This window comes from Petaurus breviceps, unplaced genomic scaffold, assembly GCF_028583685.1.
Source record: "Petaurus breviceps papuanus isolate PSGF00001 unplaced genomic scaffold, PetGlider_PUasm1.0 139, whole genome shotgun sequence".
In the NCBI taxonomy this organism is placed as follows: Eukaryota; Metazoa; Chordata; class Mammalia; order Diprotodontia; family Petauridae; genus Petaurus; species Petaurus breviceps.
The window spans coordinates 12,328,012-12,347,528 of record NW_027185697.1 but is presented as its reverse complement, the minus strand read 5'-3'; the positions used below and the strand labels follow the sequence as shown (position 1 = coordinate 12,347,528).

At 44.5% G+C, this 19,517-nt stretch overlaps 1 protein-coding gene across 1 annotated transcript in view; it reads right to left on the bottom strand.

Moving 5' to 3' along the window:
- The window catches only part of EMX1 (empty spiracles homeobox 1), a 41,570-nt gene that overhangs the window by 17,981 nt on the left and 4,072 nt on the right, over positions 1–19,517 (bottom strand). Inside the window, exon 2 of the mRNA XM_069067871.1 lies at positions 9,035–9,219. Within this exon, the coding sequence (XP_068923972.1) occupies positions 9,035–9,219 (185 nt within the window). The remainder of the gene's footprint in view (positions 1–9,034; positions 9,220–19,517) is intronic.

Below are 19,517 nucleotides of genomic sequence, written 5' to 3'. Positions count from 1 at the left end.
GGATGAACAGAAGAGAGATCACTAGAGAAAGCAGTGATAGAGAGAAGAAAGAGGCAGGAAGCCACCCTTCCCTAAGCCAGGAGACCCATGACAATGTTGCCTCAGTTTTCTCCTCTGTAATATGGGGATTGCAGCACTATCTCCTGCAGCGAATTGTTGTGAGAAAATGAATTGGCCAACCCTAAAGCCCTGAAGAAATGGGAGTTGTTCCTATGAATGGATAAACAGGCAGTTGACTGATACATAAATGATTGCTAGATAAAGATGACAGATGAAAATGGCTGTGACTCAGGAAATATACAGAGATAAAGACACAGATAGATGACCAATAAATTGCTATAAATAAGGATAGCTGATACCTTATTATTTAGCCCAATTCAATATTTTATCCATTGATTGGTGATTTCCAGTTAGACTCCCTGTCCCAGCCAGATAATAGTAGTAGCAATAATAATAATGATAATAATAGCACCTACTATGTGCCAAGCACCATGCAAAGTGCTTTACCAACAATATCTCATTTGATCCTCAAAACAACACTGAGAATTATTATTCCCATTTTACAGAGAGGAAACTGAGGCAGACAGAATTTAAGTGACTTACCCAAGGTCACACAGCTAGTAAATGTCTGATAAGATATAGAAAGAACATATCTTTTATATATCCTATCAGGAAATAATTTATATCTATATATAGGATATATTTGTGTCCAACTCTTCATCACTTCATTGGGAGTTTTCTTGGCAAAGACACTGGAGTGGTTTTCCATTTCCTTCTCCAGCTCATTTTACAGATGAGGAAACTGAGGCAAACAGGGTCACACATTTAGTAAGTATCTGAGGCCAGATTTGAACTCAGGAAGAGGAGTCTTCCTGACTCCAGGCCCAGCACGCTATCCACCATGCTGCCCTCATACTATAGGATAGGATATACTACTATTTTTATATGTACACATATATGATAAATATGTGTATATGTATGTGTGCACGTGTGTATACATATGTATGTATATATGTGGGGGGCATATTTATATGTGTATGTGTATATGTACTACAGGATGTCCTATAGGATAAAGTTAACTGAATGAAAAAGGATGGATGGACGGACAGACGGATGGACAGACGGACGGATGGATGGATGGATGGAAACACATTCGTCAGACCTCACTATACTAAGCATGGAGATAGGAACACAACAGTGAATGTTGTTTGAATATAGACTCTTCTGAATGTGAGGAGCCTTTGATGGAGAGATCTCTGTAGATAAGAGATAGCGGTAGAGATCACAGGTAAGGAGAATGAAATGATATACACAGGGGATCACAAAAGTCTTTAGAGCCATTTTAACCTATTAAAACTTTAAATTATGAAGTATTTTAAAGGCCTTAAAGCATTATATAAATGTAAACTCTTCTCCATTTCAAAGGCAGATAGATAATGAATGCTCAGACTGATGACAAAGATAGCAGATTATCAATGGATTGCTGTAGCTAGATGGATAACAATAAATGTTTTTCAATGATTACTAAGTTCCTGTCACTGTGCTAAGTTCTGGGGACACAACAGCAAAAAATGAAGCAGTCCCTACTTTTATTCTACAGCACTGAACAGATAAAGAGATGTTAGATGACCATGTAAACAGATGAGAATTATCTACAGAAACTTAGACTTTCAGATCTGGAAAATATTTTAGACCTCTTTAGTCATTGTGTATGTAATAATAGGTCACATTTCTAGAGTGGTATAAGGTGCTGTAAGTATTATTATCTTCATTTCACAGATGATGAAACTGAGTCTCAGGGAAATCAAGTGACTTGTCCAGGACCACACAACTGATTTGAGGCAGGATTTGAACCCAGGTGACCTGAGGCCAGGTCAAGTGTCCTATCCACTCCAGCACCCTACCATGTGAAGAAAGAGCTCATATTGTGCATATAAATTTCTCCATGTGTATGTACACTATATGCATATTTGATTAGACAGGTTCATCATGTATACAGAGTATACATTTATGCCAACGAAATCATAAGTCCAATTGCTGCTCTTTTTCCTATCCCTAGTTATATTATTTTAAATGCACAATGAAAATGTAAATTGATAGCTAGGTTATAAATAATATAGATTATAAATTGATAGTCAACAATCATTTTAAGTACCTACCATGTGCCAAACATTTCACATAGCAATATCACAGAAACAGCTGAAGAATATTAATTGATATATAAATAACTGTTGTTCATCAAACTCTATGGGGAACTCCTGATATGGAAACTCCCTCCAACAATATAGATTGCTAGTTTGGGGGGAAGGGTTGAACTTTAGCTTATAATAACAGCAATGATAATAGTTAACATTTATATATCGCAAACACTGTGCTAACTGCTGGGACCCACAAAACAGCAAAAGGCAGATATGACTGATAGATTCAGTGGCTGAAAAGATAAAAGATGGGCACTTAGAAACCACAGACTATACTGGATATAGATTTCAAATATATCTAGGGAAACACACATAGAAATTGCTATGATGACCAAAAGTGAGAGGTAGATAAGAATGAATCATGAGTGTATGGACTGAAAGGAAATAGAAGTTGAAAGAAGTCTTGGAGATTATTAAGCCCAATTAGATTCTCTTGTAGATGAGGAGACTGGAGCCCAGAGAAGTCTATCTGAATTGCTATGAACTGGGGGAAATGGCCCCATATTCAGACCATATATTATAAAAATCACCAATTTTAGAAGGCTTAAGAGCTCTTATCAATAAAAGGATCAAGAATGACTGCAGGACAATGATAGAGAAGATTAGTACCTACCTCATGACAGACAGAGGATGGCTATGCAGAATGAGAGCTGCATTCTGGAACTTTCCCCGATGTGGGACTTTTTGGGCTTGATTGTGCTTATGTGATACAGGGGTTCTACAACTCTTTTGTTCCTTCTCACTTTCTTTTCAGGGAAGGGGATGGGGGAAATGGAGACAATATTTGAGAACTGAACAAAATAAAATAATTTAAAAGAGTCTGTTTAATTCCTCATAGGTGAAAGATAGATAGCTAAATATAACTGCTAGGTACTTGGAGAGAGAAATGCAATTCTTTAAAATGAGAGATTGAATCGGAGTCATTACACAGGTCAAGCTAGACAGAGATAGAGCTGACAGATAGATACAGATGAATGATGGATAAAAATAGAGCCACAGATAGAAATTTTCAGTGTGAGCATATCCATGACACAAATAAATAAACTATGAATCGGGGCTTGATTTATTGTTTTGATGGTTGCCTAGGTTTAAGAAAGTGATGGAGAAAATGTCAATAATACAAATTAAGCTTAAAAGTGCACTAGGCATACATTCCCCCAGAGAGTCAATTTTTAAACATTTGCCACCATATCCCTGAAGATAATTGTTAAACATTTACCATCATACCCCTGCATGGCCATCACTATCTAAGTAGAGTTATGAAGAAGGATTAAGAGCTAAGGATGGATGGCCACTAGAGAGAGACAGATGATTTGAGGGATAGATAAATAGCTATAGTTGCACATAAGCATTCATTACAAAGCTTGGCAGGACAAATAAACAAGAGTGGGTTATTAGTTACAGATAAGACAAACAGCTACAGATAATGAAGAAACTGATAAGTGAAGATGGTAGGTGGTGGGTAGATATCAATAATGGACCTTAACAGGTAAAAGGAAAGTTGGTTCATTCTAAGTGGAGCAAGGGGAGGGAGGGAGGGAGGAGAGTTCCTTAAGAACACTTTCAGTGAGCTTAAAAGCTGCGAGTTTAAAAAAATGCTGCTAATAATAGAACTTAAATGTAGGTATATGAATAAAGGAGTAGATATGTGATGATGGTAGGTAGATATCAGTGATGAGGGGGACAGAGGAGAAGAGCATATTATGATGAGGATACCACTGAACCTGGGAGGTAGAATCCTGGGGCTTCAATGTTGGCCTTTTCATTCATTAACTAGATGACTTTGGGAGAATCCTGTCCCTTCTAGGGCCTGGGGGGAGGAAACATCTTCCATTTTCTTATCTATAAAACAAGCATCTTTTGAAAAGGTTAGTTGGTTGTTGACCTTTATGCTCAAAGAGGACCAAAATGATATCACTTTGTCAGGGTCAAGATAAGTGGGAAAGACCATCTAATCCAAGATCCTTCCATCTCGAAAAATTCCGTGACTTCTTATAACAATATCACAGAAACAGCTGACAAATATTAATTGATAGATAAGTAATTGTTATTGGTCAAACCCTATGGAGAACTCCTGATATGGAAACTCCCTCCACCAATATAGATTGCTAGTTTGGGGAGGGATATTGAACTTTAAGTTGTAATGACAGCCATAATAATAGCTAACATTTATATAGAGCTTTTCAAAAAGTGTTTCCTGTATTATTTCATGTGATCTTCATAACAATCCTGGAAAGTAGGTGCTATTTTTATCTCCATTTTGCAGATGGGAAAATTGAGGCAGACAAACATTTTTTTAAAGTGACTTGCCTAAGGTCACAGCTAGTAAGAGTTTGAGGAAGGATTTGAACTCAGGTCTTCCTGATTCCTAAACTGGCCTGCCATGCACTACATCATGATGCCTCTCAGATAAGCCATAATGCATGGCTGGTGGACAGATATGGATTGTGGATGCCTAAATACTCATATAGGCTCAGTAATAAGTGTCAAGATTGACAAATGACTATTACTGAAGGCACACCTGCATAATTAGCAAGACAGAATAGATAGATAATACCAGATTATTTAGTAAATGGTCTAAAGTAAGGAGGAGAAGTCCAGACTGGGGAAGAGAGAAGTCTTGATTTCTAGTGTTAGCTTTGCAGCTAACTTGTGTGTCTTTGTGCAAGGGTCTCATTTTTCTTGTCTGTTGAATGACAGAGCTGAGCTAGAGTAGCAGTACCCAGCCTGGGGCTTCAGGTCCCCACTGGACCCTGGAGTCTTTGTCAAGGGTCTGTGTCATAAAATGGGTCACAATGCTAAACAAGCAAGCACACTCTCTGGAGACTGAACAAGCTGCATGTCTGGCACAGGTGTATGATGACTCTTCAAGAGTGTATACAGTGGAGCCCACTGTGGTTAATAAAATACAAATCTGAAAAGCCTCGTGGAATCTTGGGGGCTTTGTTATCATCAGGTATTTTCTGAATCAATGAACATAAATAGTACAGTGGCTCTCATGGAGAGGTAGTCTCTGGGATTATTTGACACTGAAAAGATTGGGGCTCACTGGATTTTGTTTCTGTTGTTCAGTCCTGTTTGACTCTTCATGGTCCCATTTGGGTTTTCTTGGCAGAGATGCCAGAGTATTTTGCCATTTTCTTTTCCAACTCATTTGACAGATGAGAAAACAGACAAATGGGGTTAAGTGACTTGCCCAGGGTCACACAGGTAGTGGGTGTCTAAGTCTGGATATGAACTTAGGAGGATGAGTCTTCCTGACTCCAGGTCTGGCTCTCTGTGCACTAGAAGTGGAAGATGCCCTAGAAACAATCTAACCCACTAGATTGACAGATTCAGTTGATGGAAATGAAGGGGGAAACCCCTAAGGCCCAGAGACAGGCATCAGTTTGCCCAACATCACACAGGTAGTTAGTATAAGAACCAGAGACTCGAATTCCATTGGGCTCCTGATTTCTATTGCACCATAGGGAAAGTTCACCCCACTCATTAGACAGGATTCACTGAAGGAGGATAGGGGACATAGATGCTATAGAAAAACTGTTAGCAACAAGGAGAAAACCAAAGAAGGTAGTTGGGGTTATTTTTTGGGTAACTGGAAAATTAAACTAACCACATATTACCCCTCTTGGGGATCTAGATTTCTCTGACTGTGACTAAGGATAATCAACAGACCATCCTAACTGCCTAGGTACTGGATTAGATGGACATATATAACCCTTCCAGTTCTAACAATTTATGTTCTAAGGTCCCGTCTAGCTCTGACATTCTCTGTTCTAAGATTTTTCTCAGTTCTGACACTCTCTGTTCTAAGGTTCCTTGCAGTTCTGACATTCTATCATCTATTATTGAATCAGTGTCTCTGATTCCACAATTCTATGACTCAGATTCAGAAACTGGCCCATTTGCACATTGACATATGGGACCTCCCCAAGTAAAAGGAAAGCTGGTTTTTCTTAAGTAGGGGGAGGGGGTGGGAGGAGAGTTAATTAAGAACACTTTCATTGAGCTTAAAAGCACTGAGTTAAAAAACAATGTTGCTAATAAAAACAAACAGAAGTTAACAGATTTGAGGTTTTTAATTAATTTAAAAGTACTTCTGAGTTTTTTTTTAAAGCCCAGTGATGCAATTTTATTCATTTTTTAGGTTCGAGCTTTTCCATGAGGGTACATTAAAATGGACTTCCTTGTACACTAAAACCACCTTTTAGCCATTATAAAGGTCCAGTATGCCAATGTGGAAATAGTCCGTTTCAGCATCTGTTCCTGGACAGAGATAGTGATGGTTTTATGGTGTGCCAGACCCAGGTGTCAAAAAGATAGACCCTCGGGTGGATTATTGAGACAGAGACAGACAAAGGATATGTAGGTAGATATAGGAATAAATAGATTATAGACATATGGATACACAGATGGATGGCTGATAGATAGAAGGGGGACTAGACATCCATTGAGATAGTGAAACAGATAAGATCACAAGCATAAATGCTAGGAAAGCACTTAGAACACCTCTAATCCAGCCTCCTTATTTTACGGATGAGGATACAGAAGTTCAGCAATGGTGAGTGATGTGTCAAATGCTAAAACTAGCAGAACCAGGATCTGAACCAAGGTTAGATCCCAGGATTCCAAAATGAGTTTTTTTTTCTGGAACCTCTACCTCACTTCATCCAGTTACCTAAACCCACCCAAGAGAAAACTCTCAAATTACTAGAATAATTTCACCTTCGACTTTTCAGAAAAACAAGCAACAGTCAAAGAAAGGAGCCCATGTCAGGGGTTTAGTCATACAATCAATGTCTTGAGTTTGTCTTGGGCTCAGTCCAATTTAAGATCTGCTTTCTTCCATCTTCTCCTTCTCCATCAATTCCAGGTCTAGATGTCCTCAGTCAGAATTGGAATATCAGAGCTGAAAGGTGTTCTAGAAGTAATCTAAACCACTAGATTGACAGATTCAGTTGATGGAAATGAAGGAGAAAACCCCTGAGGCCCAGAGACAGGAATCAATTTGCCCAAGATCACACAGGTAGTATAAGAACCAGAGACTAGAAACCCACTGGTCTTCTGATTCCATTACCCTACAGGGAAAGTGCACCCCACTCATTAGAGAGGACTCAGTGAAGGGGAGCAGGGGGCATAGATGCTATAGAGAGACTGAGGAGAAAACCAAAGAGGGTAGTCGGGGTTATCTTTGGGTAACTGGAAAATTAAACTGACCATATATTACCCTTCCTGGGGATCTAGATTTCTGGCTGTGACTAAGGATCATCAACAGATGGCTTCCTGGATTGGGAGGGGTGAGGGGTAAGGTGGCTAGGAGATGGAATTCTGTCCTTTCCTTTCTTCTTCCTTCTCTGGACCCAAAGGACAAGTAGCCTGGGACCTATTGGAGGCAGGGGAAGTACTGTCATTGTCCCATCCCTTCCCTTTCCCCCAACCAAGTCAGCAGGTTCTAGAAATGACCCATGTAAAATCCCCAAACAGCTGGTCAATCACAAATCCCTGGGCCAGGCTCCTTCTGAGAAGCTCCCCAATAGTAGGTGTCCTGTTAACACTTCCAGACCGGAAAGCTCACTACCTTGGGAGGCAGTCCCATTCCTCAGACTAAGCTCAAAAGAGCCCCCAGGCAACCTCAGTCAATGAGTTCTTGCCCTATCCTCTAGAGTTACTCATAGTCAAGGCCAATCTCTGGACAATATGACATCACTTTCAATACCTGAAGGTAGCTTTTGTGTGTGTCCCCTACACCCATTCCCAGCAGCCCTACCAAGTGCTCTCTTCTGCAGCCTAAACACCTCCACTTTCTTCAATCCAGGTACCTCACCATCCTGATTGTCCTCTGGACAGGCTTGAGTTTATCAATGCCCTTTTTCAAGTGTGACCCAGAACGGAACACAATCTTCCCACTGAGGTCTGATCAGGACAAGGGACAGGGGGCAGTCACCTCCCTTCTTCTGGAGACTGTACTTCCAAGATTGCATTGAGAGAGGTCTGTTGAACTTTTAGGTTTTAAAAAATGCTTCCTTTCTGCAGCTACTGAAGAAAGAAGTTATGCCTCTATTAAGTTACTGAACAACTAGCATAAAGACCATTTTCAGCGAGAGTGCTGAGTCTGGCATGGCGCTCAGAAGAACCAGGGCAAGCTACAGAGAAACTTCTTGGACTCTGCTCCTCCTCTCTCCATCCTTACACCACCTCCCTGTCTATTCAGCTAGACCCAAGCAGGAGCTAGTACAGATCGGAGAGCCCTGACCTGAGAGAGGGAGAGGGAAAGAGAAAGGAAGAAAAAAGAGGGAGGTAAGGAAAGGAGAGAGACAGAGGAAAAGAGGTGAAGGAGAAAGCTGAGACAGAGGTGGGAGAGAAAGGGAAGAAATGGAGAACAGAAGACAGAGAGACAGAACGAGAAGGAGCAAGGGAAGGAAGTAAAATGAGAGAGGAGAAAGGGAGGGAGAAGGAGTGACTGAGTGATGGGATTAAGAAAGTTGGAAGGAGAGAAAATGACAGAAGGAGAAAGAGAGAATGAAAGAGGGGGAGGGAAGCGACTAGAGAGATGGAGGGAAGGAGAGAGAAAGAATAAGGAAGAGAGGGAGAAAGAAGAGAGGGGGAGAGAAGGAGAAAAGGAACTAGGGACAGGAGGATATGAGAGAGATGGAGGGAGAAGTAGGAGGGAGGGAGGGGAAATAACAGGAGAGAGAGTGCGAAAGGAGAGAGATAGAGATTGAGAGACTGAGGAGACAGACAGATCGACTCAAAGGGAGACCAGGCGCAGTTCGGAGAGGCTGGAGAAACTGCACCGGCTAGGAGCAGGCGGGAAAGGGCCCCAGTGGGCGGCTCACCTGGGTCTCGGAGAGGCTGAGGCTGCCCGCCAGCTGCTTCCGCTCGGCGCCCACCACGTAGTGGTTTTTCTCGAAGGCGCGCTCCAGCCGCAGCAGCTGCGAAGGCGAGAAGGCCGTGCGAATCCGCTTGGGTTTTCGGGCGAAGGGGCCGTGCAGGAGAAGGCTGTCCTGGGGAACCTCGCTCCCTGTCAACAGGGCACCGAACCGGGCACAGGGGGAGGGGGCAGAACAACACAGGTACAGGGCACGAGTGGAAAGGGGGACCGAGGACCCAACACAGGGGCGACAGTGGAAACAACACGCCGGCACGGGAATGGGGATAGGAGAGAACGGGTAGATGGGAAGACGATGGGACAACACGTGGACACGGGAACAGTGGACATGGGGGCCCAGAGGTAACAGGGACCCGAGCGACACAAACAGAATTCGCAGGACACGGGAGACAGCAAGGCATCAGGAGATACGGGGATACAGGGGACACAACCCGGGGAGGGGAGTTTGGAAGACAGGATTCGGAGGTGGGGTGTGGGGCCCGGAACACGGGCGACACGAGAAGGAGGAAGCGACCACGGACACAGTCCGCGGCGGGATACAAGGGACGCATGGGCCAGGGCCCAATAGACAGATGAGACAGAGGATGGGGACCCGAGGAGAAGGAATTGGGGATAAGGAGGAATCCCACGGGGATCGGGGGAGGGTTAGGATTTGCACAAGGGGAAGAGGCCAGACGCATGGACGGACAAAGAGAGAAAGAGGGAGAGGGTCAGCGCCTTTGCTCCCGCTGTACCGGCCGCCCCGTTGCCTGCGCTCCCCTCCCTCGGGCCTTGTCTCCATACCTTGGGGCACTCCTCAGCCAGCCCAGCGTGCACGTTGCTCCCCTGCATCCCTCCACACCCTGTCCTGTCACCCTTCCACCCTGGCCCCAAGAGCCCACCGACAAGGCACTTGGTGCTTCTCCGCTCTTCCCATCTACGCGCTAGCCGCGGGCTACCAAGAGGCCGCCCGCCTTGGCTGGGAACTGATAATTAAACTAAGAGGGAGCGGCGACCGAGACCAGTGCGGGGGCAAGGGCTGCGAAGAGCCCCGGACACCCTGGACTCACAGGAGCCCATTTCTCCTTCCTGTCTCTCTTCGGCTTCCTCCTTCTCCAAGGGACCCGCCTCCTCGTTGCCCTCACCGGCGCTGGAGCGGGGGTCTGGGTGAGGGCCAGGCCTTTCTGGGGAATCATCCTGAGAGCACTTGGGGTGGGAGTCTAGACGCTGCCCCCGCAGAACCGGCGCTAGCGGTGGGTCAAGCAAGCACCCATGTAGGACCCAAACGACGGCGGGAATTGTGAGAGGCGCTCAGCTCCTCTACCCACTATTTTCAGCTGCTCTGCCTAGAACCTCGCGCAAAGGTCTCTCCATCTGGGTTTGGGGAGGGATCACAGCTCTCTATTTTCCACAAAGTGACTTCCTTTTCCCATGCTCCATAGAGGTCAGCTATAAGCCCGAGGGGACACACAGACACACGCTCAGTCACACACACAATCACACAACACTAACCATCCAATACTCTGACACACAAAATCCCACAACCGCAGAATCACACACATGAACAATAATAAATCGCTATAACACTATAAGGTTACAAGAGATTAGCCTCACAAGAATCCTGAGGTGGGCAAGTTCCGGCATCACCATAGACATGAAAAAAACTAAGGCACAGTTTCTGAGAAGTGTCATGACTTGTCCAGAGTCACTGGAACGCAGGCCTCCTGACACCAAGTTCAAGGTTCTTCCCACTACGTGACCCTGACTTTGTGAATCCCACATTGACACAGCTTCCACTTCCCCCACCAGCTGCTACCCTTCCATCGTTGCTGACCATCTTCGTCCTCATCCCTTACTCTTCCACAGGTCAGAGCTCACATCAATCTACCAAGAAACCTTGATTAAGCACCTACTCAGTGCTAAAGATACACAGAAGAGGTAGAGCTGTAAGTCGTCACTGGGCTATTGCCAAGTATTAGGGTCAGGCAGATTAGAGCTTGTCTGGTGCCCTCTATGGTCATGGATGAAGGGAGGGTCAGGTAGATAGACAGCTCAATTGACATCCCAGGTGATAAAGAGGGTAGAGTGGGCCGCAGGCAATCGACAGGATGGAGATTGATCTCCCAACCCTCTCCTCCCCCGAAAAGCTTTAGCTACAGCCACCATAGAGCTGATGGGTCCCCCAGCTAGCAAGTATCCAAGGAAGGATTTGAGCCCCCATCTTCCTGTCTCCAAAGGGCGGAGGAGGAAAATAGAGGGACTTACTCAGGGTTATCCAAGTCGTAAACATCAGAGCAAGGATTCGAACATAGGTCCTATGCCTTTCTGCTCAGAGCTCTATGCGTTGTACTAGCCTAGGGATTCAAAGCGGGAAAAGTATTTAGAGACCATCTCTTCGGACCCCGTCATCTTTTAGAAGAGAAAATCTAGACCCACAGAGTTGATGAGACTTGCCCGAGCTCCCAATGGTAGAAGTGACAAAGTCGAGATTTGCCCGCAAGTCTGTGGCTGGAGCGGAGGCTCGTTCCTCTCCATCACGTTGACATAACCTCTCCTATCCTGCCCAAGGGAACCCCTTCTACACTCTGCTGCTGGGGAAGAGGGCTAACCCTTGTTCCAGGCTAAAAGTGTTAGTCTTTCTGTTAGACTCCAGAAGGCTCTTACCATATGGAGTTCCGTTCCCAGGGACATGCGGGAGCCAGGGTATATCCGAGTCTGTTAATAAGGTATCACGTTATAACGGCATCATTTGCCATATAGATATTCTGAATAAGCAACGTCTCTCTGGGGGGGAATCCTGGCCCCGCTCCCTCCTGACACCTTTCTTTGCAGGACCTGAGTCCGTCTACCGATGACTTGCCAGGGAAGAGTGAATCCCGAAGAGGATTTTCCCTTATATTACCAAAGAGGTTGGGTGAAGCCTCTGATACCCTAAATCCTATTACCACTCCTGCAATCACCCCATCTCTCCCTCATTTTTCATCTCCCCCAAGCCCATCTGCTCTTCCCATTTTTTCTTCCATTTCCTTCTACTCCCTCCATCCCACCTCCCATGTTTCTTGTTTCCTCTACTTCTATCCTCCGAGCCTCCTTCCCCCGTTTTTCTCACGTCCCTTTCCCTATTATTCAACCATTTCCCTCGCCTTCTCCACTTCTTGCATAATTAATTTTCTTCTTACTCCCCCAATCCTCCTTCCACTCCCTGCAAAATCCTCCCCACACTCTTTCCTTTATCGAATTCTCATTCTTTTCCTAGTCCCTGGTCCCTCTCCCAGGTTTTTTTTTTTTTCATTTCCAACACTCCCTGCTTTGATTCCAGCTCTATGAGTTTGCTATAAAGTCTGGTCATCATTCCCTTCCATTCAGACACTGTCACTAGACCCAAAGCATCATAGGACCTGGGTTCACAGCCTACCTATTCCCTCCTAACTTCATGACCTTGAAAAAGTTCCTTTTCCATTCTGGGTCCTATTTTTTTGATCTTTCAAAGGAAGAGGTGACCCCCAACAATCTCTAAGGTCCCTCTCAGCTATCAGTCTATGCTGTGACCTCAATCTTGGTATACAAACTGGCACCACTAAAAACATTTCCCTCTGAATTAGTTGGTCACTTTCCGTCTCCAGGACAGAACAGACTCTGAAGGGAATTGCCAGATGGAGAACCCCACGTTAAAAAAAAAAAAAAAAGCTGAATGTTTCAGCTCATTTCCATTTTCCCCTTACCCCATCACATAGCCAGAGGACAGAAGGTGGACTGGTATCTTTCTACCTCCTTAAACCAGCCTGACAAATAAAAAGCCCCCACACACACACAAACAGCCACACAGAGCCCATCCCCTTCCCCCTTCTCCTCCCAAGGCTAAGCTGGTAACAAAGGTGACCAGAAGGGTGGTCCCCAAACTATCCTCCTTTCTGGACAGAACAGCTTGCCTCCTTCTGTGTGCCAAGATCAGTTCCTTCCTACTCTTTCTCCTTAGCCCCTTCTTTTAGGTTACTACTGCTTATTTGGACAGCAGACTACAAGGAGTCTGGACAAAATTTGCCGAGTCCTCCATTTCCCTCCAGCCTATTCCCGATGCTGTATGCTGATATGAATCCCTCTCCTCTCACTCTATCCAAACTTGGCCAAGAGGCCAAACTGATAGCAACATGGGAAGGACTGCCTTCCACGCAGGCACAAGAGGGTCCTACCTAGTCCCTAAACAACCCATGCTGTTGGAACATGAACATGTGTAAATATATAAACAGTCAAGATAAGTTCTCTCCCTCCCTCCCTCCTTCCCCCCTCCCTCCTTCCCCCCCTCTCCCTCCGTCCCTCCCTCTCTCCCTCCCTCTCTCTCTCTCACTCCCTCTAGCTCTCTTTCTCTCTCTCTGTAAAAATGTAATGACAGAGACTGAATACAAAAACGAAAAGATGAAACCAGAAATATGAGAACGAAGTTAAAAATAATAAATGAGAGAGAGAAGGGGGAAGATTTGGTTTTTGCATGGGTGTGCATGTAAATATATATCCCAGCTTGGCTTCAACCTTCTTTTCTCTAATCTACTGTATATAGACATACTGTGTGTGTGTGTGTGCGTGTGTGTGTTTTAAATGCATGGCCTGTTCACACAATTACACACACATTTCTGCAGAGACACATACACAAACATGCAGGCACACACATACACACTCAGATTTTCTCTCCTTTATGGGCAATGGAAATGCTCTTAGACTGGTGTGTATATATTGAAATCAGTCAGTAGCTGTAAAGGCACATACAACCCTCCCTCAACAGACATACAATATAGGGGCCTGCAACCCCACTACTCCTTCTGGCATCTCACCATGCTCACACACATGTGAACAAATCCAGAACTAAATTATCATCCGTAGACTTGCGCACAAATGCTCACATATAATACTCACATACATCATCTGCAAACATGCACCAAATTAAACACATGCAAGCATGGACTGCTCAGTGGTAACAAGAATTGCATATCTGAGCACAGTATGTAAAGTTTATAAGTTGTTTTCTCATACTTGAGGCAGCAATGGATAGAGATCTAGACTTGGGGCCAGAAAGACCTAAATTTGAATCCTGTCTCAGATAATAACTGTGTGATCCTCGGCAAGTCATTTAAGCGCTGTTTGCCTCAGTGTCCTCATCTTGTAAAGTGGGGATAATAACAGCACTTACCTCCCAGGGTTGTTAGGGAACAAATGAAATAGCATATGTAAAACTCTTTGCAAGCCTTAAAGAGCTATATAAATGTTAGCTTCTGTTGTTATACTTCAACCCCATCCGACTAGCATTGGGTCCAATGTTTCAACTGAGATAACAAGTCATGTGGATGGATCTGAATGAATTCTTCATCATCTCAAGCAGCTATTCATGGAATGCAACAGAATTAACCTGGCAATTTGGAATTTTAAAAAATTGTGTGCGTGTGAGTCTGTTTGTCTGTCTGTTTAATAAGATCTCAGCAGGTCTTTAATTAATATATGGATAATGCTGGCCACCAAAAGGTTTCCAGGATAGGAGCCAGATAAGTGAGGCAGTATAGTATAATGGTGAAAACACTGAAATTGGAGATAGTCATGACCTGAGTTAAAATCCCAATTCTGGCACTAAAGTTCCTCTCTGGATATCACAGAGATGTTGAAGGAAGGCATTTTATAACCCTCCCAATACCATAGAGAGGTGAGTTATATTATTATAAGGTGAAATCACAGAGAGTTAGAGGTTATAATTCTCCAACATTGCTCACTTTCTGATGCAGAGACCAGTAAGTCCTTTCTTTGGTTCTTCAAAGTTCTCAGAGTAGGCGGGGGTGAGGGGGTAGGTGCAGAATTCCAGAAAGATGGCAGAGTGAATGTCCCTGGTCTAAGCCCAGCTCCCCTCCATCGCTTTAAAGCAGCAAGAAATGTGCTAAAATAAGACATTTGGGAAAAGAGGGGGAAAGAAAGAAAGAAAGAAAGAAAGAAAGAAAGAAAGAAAGAAAGAAAGAAAGAAAGAAAGAAAGAAAGAAAGAAAGAAAGAAAGAAAGAAAGAAAGAAAGAAAGAAAGAAAGAAAGGAGGGAAGGAGGGAGGGAGGAAGGAAGGAAGGAAGGAAGGAAGGAAGGAAGGAAGGAAGGAAGGACGGAAGGAAGGAAGGAAGGAAGGAAAGAAGGAAGGAAGGAAGGAAGGAATCCTCATGGGGTCAAAAGTCCTACTTTGATATGCTGCAGAAATGAGTAAACATAGAAAGGTTCCTGATGACATGACGCTATCCTATGAGGTAAAAGAAAGAGAACAAATTTCTGGAAAAGGAAGGGGAAAATATTGCAGTAACTACAACCAGGTCTCCCAGAAATGAAAGCAGACTTTCATTTCAAGAACTGCCAAAGTGGTTGAGAAGCCTAACGAAAAAAAAAAGAGGCAAAACGAAAGAACCAAATATGACCCCTTAACTAAGAATTTTAAAAGATAAATGAGATGGCTAATATGGAAATGTGTTTTATATAACTTCACGTGTATAATCAATCTAATATTGCTTGCATTCTCAAGGAGTTGGGGAGGGATAGGCAGAAGGGAGAGAATTTGGAACTCAAAATAATTTAAAAATGAATATAATAATTTTAATTTAATTGGGAAATATTTAACAATATATAAAAATGTATTTAAAAATACAAATAAGAATCAATGGTTTAGAACAAAAGGTGGAAAATTATAATAAAGTACCAGACACTGAAAAATAGAATGACAGTGATGGAATATAAAAAATGAAGAGATGAAACCAAAAATGTAAGAACGAAGTTAAACACCCCCCCCACACACACACACACCCCTCTGGGGGGAAAACCTTTAGTTTTCTATAAAGCATAACAATTTACCTTAAAGACAGCATTTCATTAGATTTCATTAAAATTTTTGATCCTTCAGAAAAACAAGCTGAACTGGAAATTCTCAAACTTTGGGAGACATACAAGCAAGGGTCTTGGGCTTCCCAGCACTCCAGTAGTGCTGGGGTCAGGTGTGTCAAGGTGAGGGAAAAGAGAATCCCTGGAAGGAATGGGGTATGGGGGGGTGGCACTGACTTCTGCAACTGGGGTTAAGGGCTAAGCTTCTCATTTCCCTTCAGTGGCTTTAGGCTTCTTTCTAGGTTTGGAAGCTGTGTCTATACTGCTGCTAAAGAGAGAAATTATATTGCTGGAACTCTAGGGGATAGGGGTAAGGACAGAGGCTGCCCTCTGAGGGAACAGTGCTGTGAGCACCTGGGTTTGGCCTCCATAACCTGGCACTTGAAGGTGACAGAAAGATTGAAAGTTGGACTTTGTTCTTCTCATTGGAATGCCCAATGATCTCCAACTCCTGCCTGATTCTCCAGAGTTGCCAGGGAAGAGAGGAAAGGACTGAATGCCCTTTCCTTTAGCCTCAGGAGGCAAGCAGCTTAAGGACAGAAGGCAGCCCCCCACCCCCAACCAAATATCCCTTTAACCTTAGCCCTGTCTTCTGAGGGAGCCTTCTTTTGGCTGCTTCCTGGTTCTTCCATGCCTTGTCCCAGACTAGCCCATGCCTGTCTCCTTCTAACCCCCTCCTCTAAAGGCTTTGTAAAATCAGCAGAGCCCAAAGGAGCTTCCTTGGCAGATGAGAAATAGGAGGGCAGCCCAAAGTGAAGGGAGACAGAGGCGCAGAGAAACAGAAAAAAAGATGGAGAGTCATATTCCCAATTTCATAGTTTAGTCATACAAACGGCATGTTAAGTTGAGTTGTTCGTGTCTGCGTCTGTGTCTGTGTCTGTGTGCGCGCGCACGTTGGTAGCTCTTTCTCTGAGCAGGAGTGTTTGCCAAATGTATTTATGTACTGTGTAGGTAGAAATACAGCTAATGAGTCTAATGTGGTGAGTTTGATCCCAGAAAAAATCCACTTGACTCCCCACAGAGACAAATTCTGTCACAGATTAACACCTAAAAGACCAGCCACATGTCATTGATCATAAGAGAGACCCAAGAAAAGAGTTAAGGAGATCGGTTCAGCACAGATCAAAACTTTTTGGGGACTGAGGAGAGGGTTGGGAGATCAATCTCCATCCTGTCAATAGCCTGAGGCCCACTCTACCCTCTTTATCACCTGGGATGCCAACTGAGCTGTCTTTCTACCTGCCTCTCCCTCCATCCATGACAAGAGAGGGCACCAGACAAGCTCTAATCTTCCTGACCCTAATACTTGGCAGTAGCCCAGCTCTACCTCTTCTGTGTATCTTTAGCACTGAGTAGGTGCTTAATCGAGGTTTATTGGTAGATTGGTTTGACCTCTCATTTGTAGAAGAGTAAGGGATGAGGATGAAGATGGTCAGCAAAGATGGAAGGGTAGCAGCTGGTGGGGGAAGTGGAAGCTGTGTCAATGTGGGATTCACAAAGTCAGGGTCACGTAGTGGGAAGAACCTTGAACTTGGTGTCAGGAGGCCTGCGTTCCAGTGACTCTGGACAAGTCATGACACTTCTCAGAAACTGTGCCTTAGTTTTTTTCATGTCTATGGTGATGCCGGGACTTGCCCACCTCAGGATTCTTGTGAGGCTAGTCTCTTGTAACCTTGGAGTGTTACATAGATGCGATTTGTTATTGTTCGTGTATATGATTCTGTGGTTGTGGGATTTTGTGTGTCAGAGTATTGGATGGTTAGTGTTGTGTGATTGTGTAATTGTGAGTCAGTGTGTGTGACTGAGCATGTGTCTGTGTGTCCCCTCGGGCTTATAGCTGACCTCTATGGTGCATGGGGGAAAGAAAGCAGCTTTCTGGATCATGAAGAGCTATGATCCCTCCCCACCCACAAGTGCCCTTTTGCTCAGGGCTCTAGACAAATCAGTCAAAAGCAATGTATTATGAAGCAGCTAAACGATTCTTGCAATGGTTTCAATTCCATACTTCCAAAGGCGGGTGCAGGCACAATCTTTGCGCTTGTGGTTGTGGTCAGGGAGCATGTGTATAGGCATGTGTGTATTTTTCTTCATCTTACGAATTTTTACATACAAACAGGCTGGTGTGGATCTCTGTATTTACTTGTGAATATGGTCTTGTTAACAGACCCTAGGGAATCTGTGAACAGAAAGGTTCAGTATGCTGAAAAGTCTCTCCACCTTTGTTAAAGGAATAGAAGATTAAAACATTTCTTATTGCATAGGAGAGAAAGCTTTGTTTTATTTTAGTTTGTGTCTCATAGTCCAGTTAATTGGAACATCTTTCTACTTCTCTGTACTTGTGAGGCCCTGTGCAACATATATGTTATCATCTAGGAACCTGGGTACCTGGGTATACTTCTATGTCTGTGCAGTCCCAGTAGGTGAGTCTGGGAGGATTTGTGTGTTTGTTGATGAATAAATGTATGTTTGTTTCATTTTTAGTGAGTATGTAAATCTATGTGTATTTGTATGTATATGGGTCTATATATGTGTATGTCCACATGAGTTTCGGGTAATCTTTATATGCATGTAGATGGAGGCCAGGTACATTTGTTTCTATGTACATGTATGTGAGTCTGTGAATGTGTATGTCTATGTACACGTGAGTGAAAAGCCTGTACAACAAAGGGCCCTGCACACAGTAGGTGCTTAATACATGTTTGCTGATGGATGAATTGTTTGGGTGGGTGTCCGTGTGTATCCTGTAGTTTCCCAGTCAAGAGATAGTCTTTCTGGACATTATTGAAAAGGGGAAATTGGGGGAGGAGGAAAGGGCAGACTGAACTCAATGGGTCCGGGCTGAGGCCCAACCCTTGGGCAGGCCCAGCGCCTGCAGCCCGGCCAGGCTCCCTGCCCACTCTAAGGGAAAGTGACTCAGCGTCTACTAAGACAAGGGGAAGGCCCCCCGGCCTCCCCTCCTGCACTTGCGGTGCAGGATGAAGGGAAAACTGAAAGGGAGCTGATTCATCCATTCCCCGCCCCATCCCCCAACACTCTCAGGGCCTGGACAGAAGCAAGAGGCAAAGAGAGGCCCGGCCTCCGCAAGGCTCCTTCCCGCACCCAGAGCTTGAGGAGCGGAGTCCAGGACTTTGGAAGAAAGTGGGCCTGGGAAGGTGAAATGAGTTCTCTTGCCCCGATCTTGCCCGGGTTCACACACCCCTCCATCCCCATTGGAGGTTCGGGATCCCGGGCAGCTTCGGCTTCGGGGTCTCTCAGGCCCGCAAAGCCCCGAGCGAGCTCAGAGAATTGGTCTCGGCCGCAGCAACGCGAAGATAACCTAATCCCTCTGCTCCTGCCCGGAACAAAGGCGCCCTTTGATGCACCCCTGGCTCCCGCGGGCCGCAGAGCCAGGGCGGGGGACTGGAGGGAGGGGAAGGGCCGCAGGGGATTTGCATGGGGAGCTGGCTAATGAGCTCTATATGCCCTGCGCCCCTCTCCCTGGGTTTCTCCTTTGGGAAATATAATTCATTCCCGGGGCAAACACACACACACACACACACACACACACACACACACACACACACACA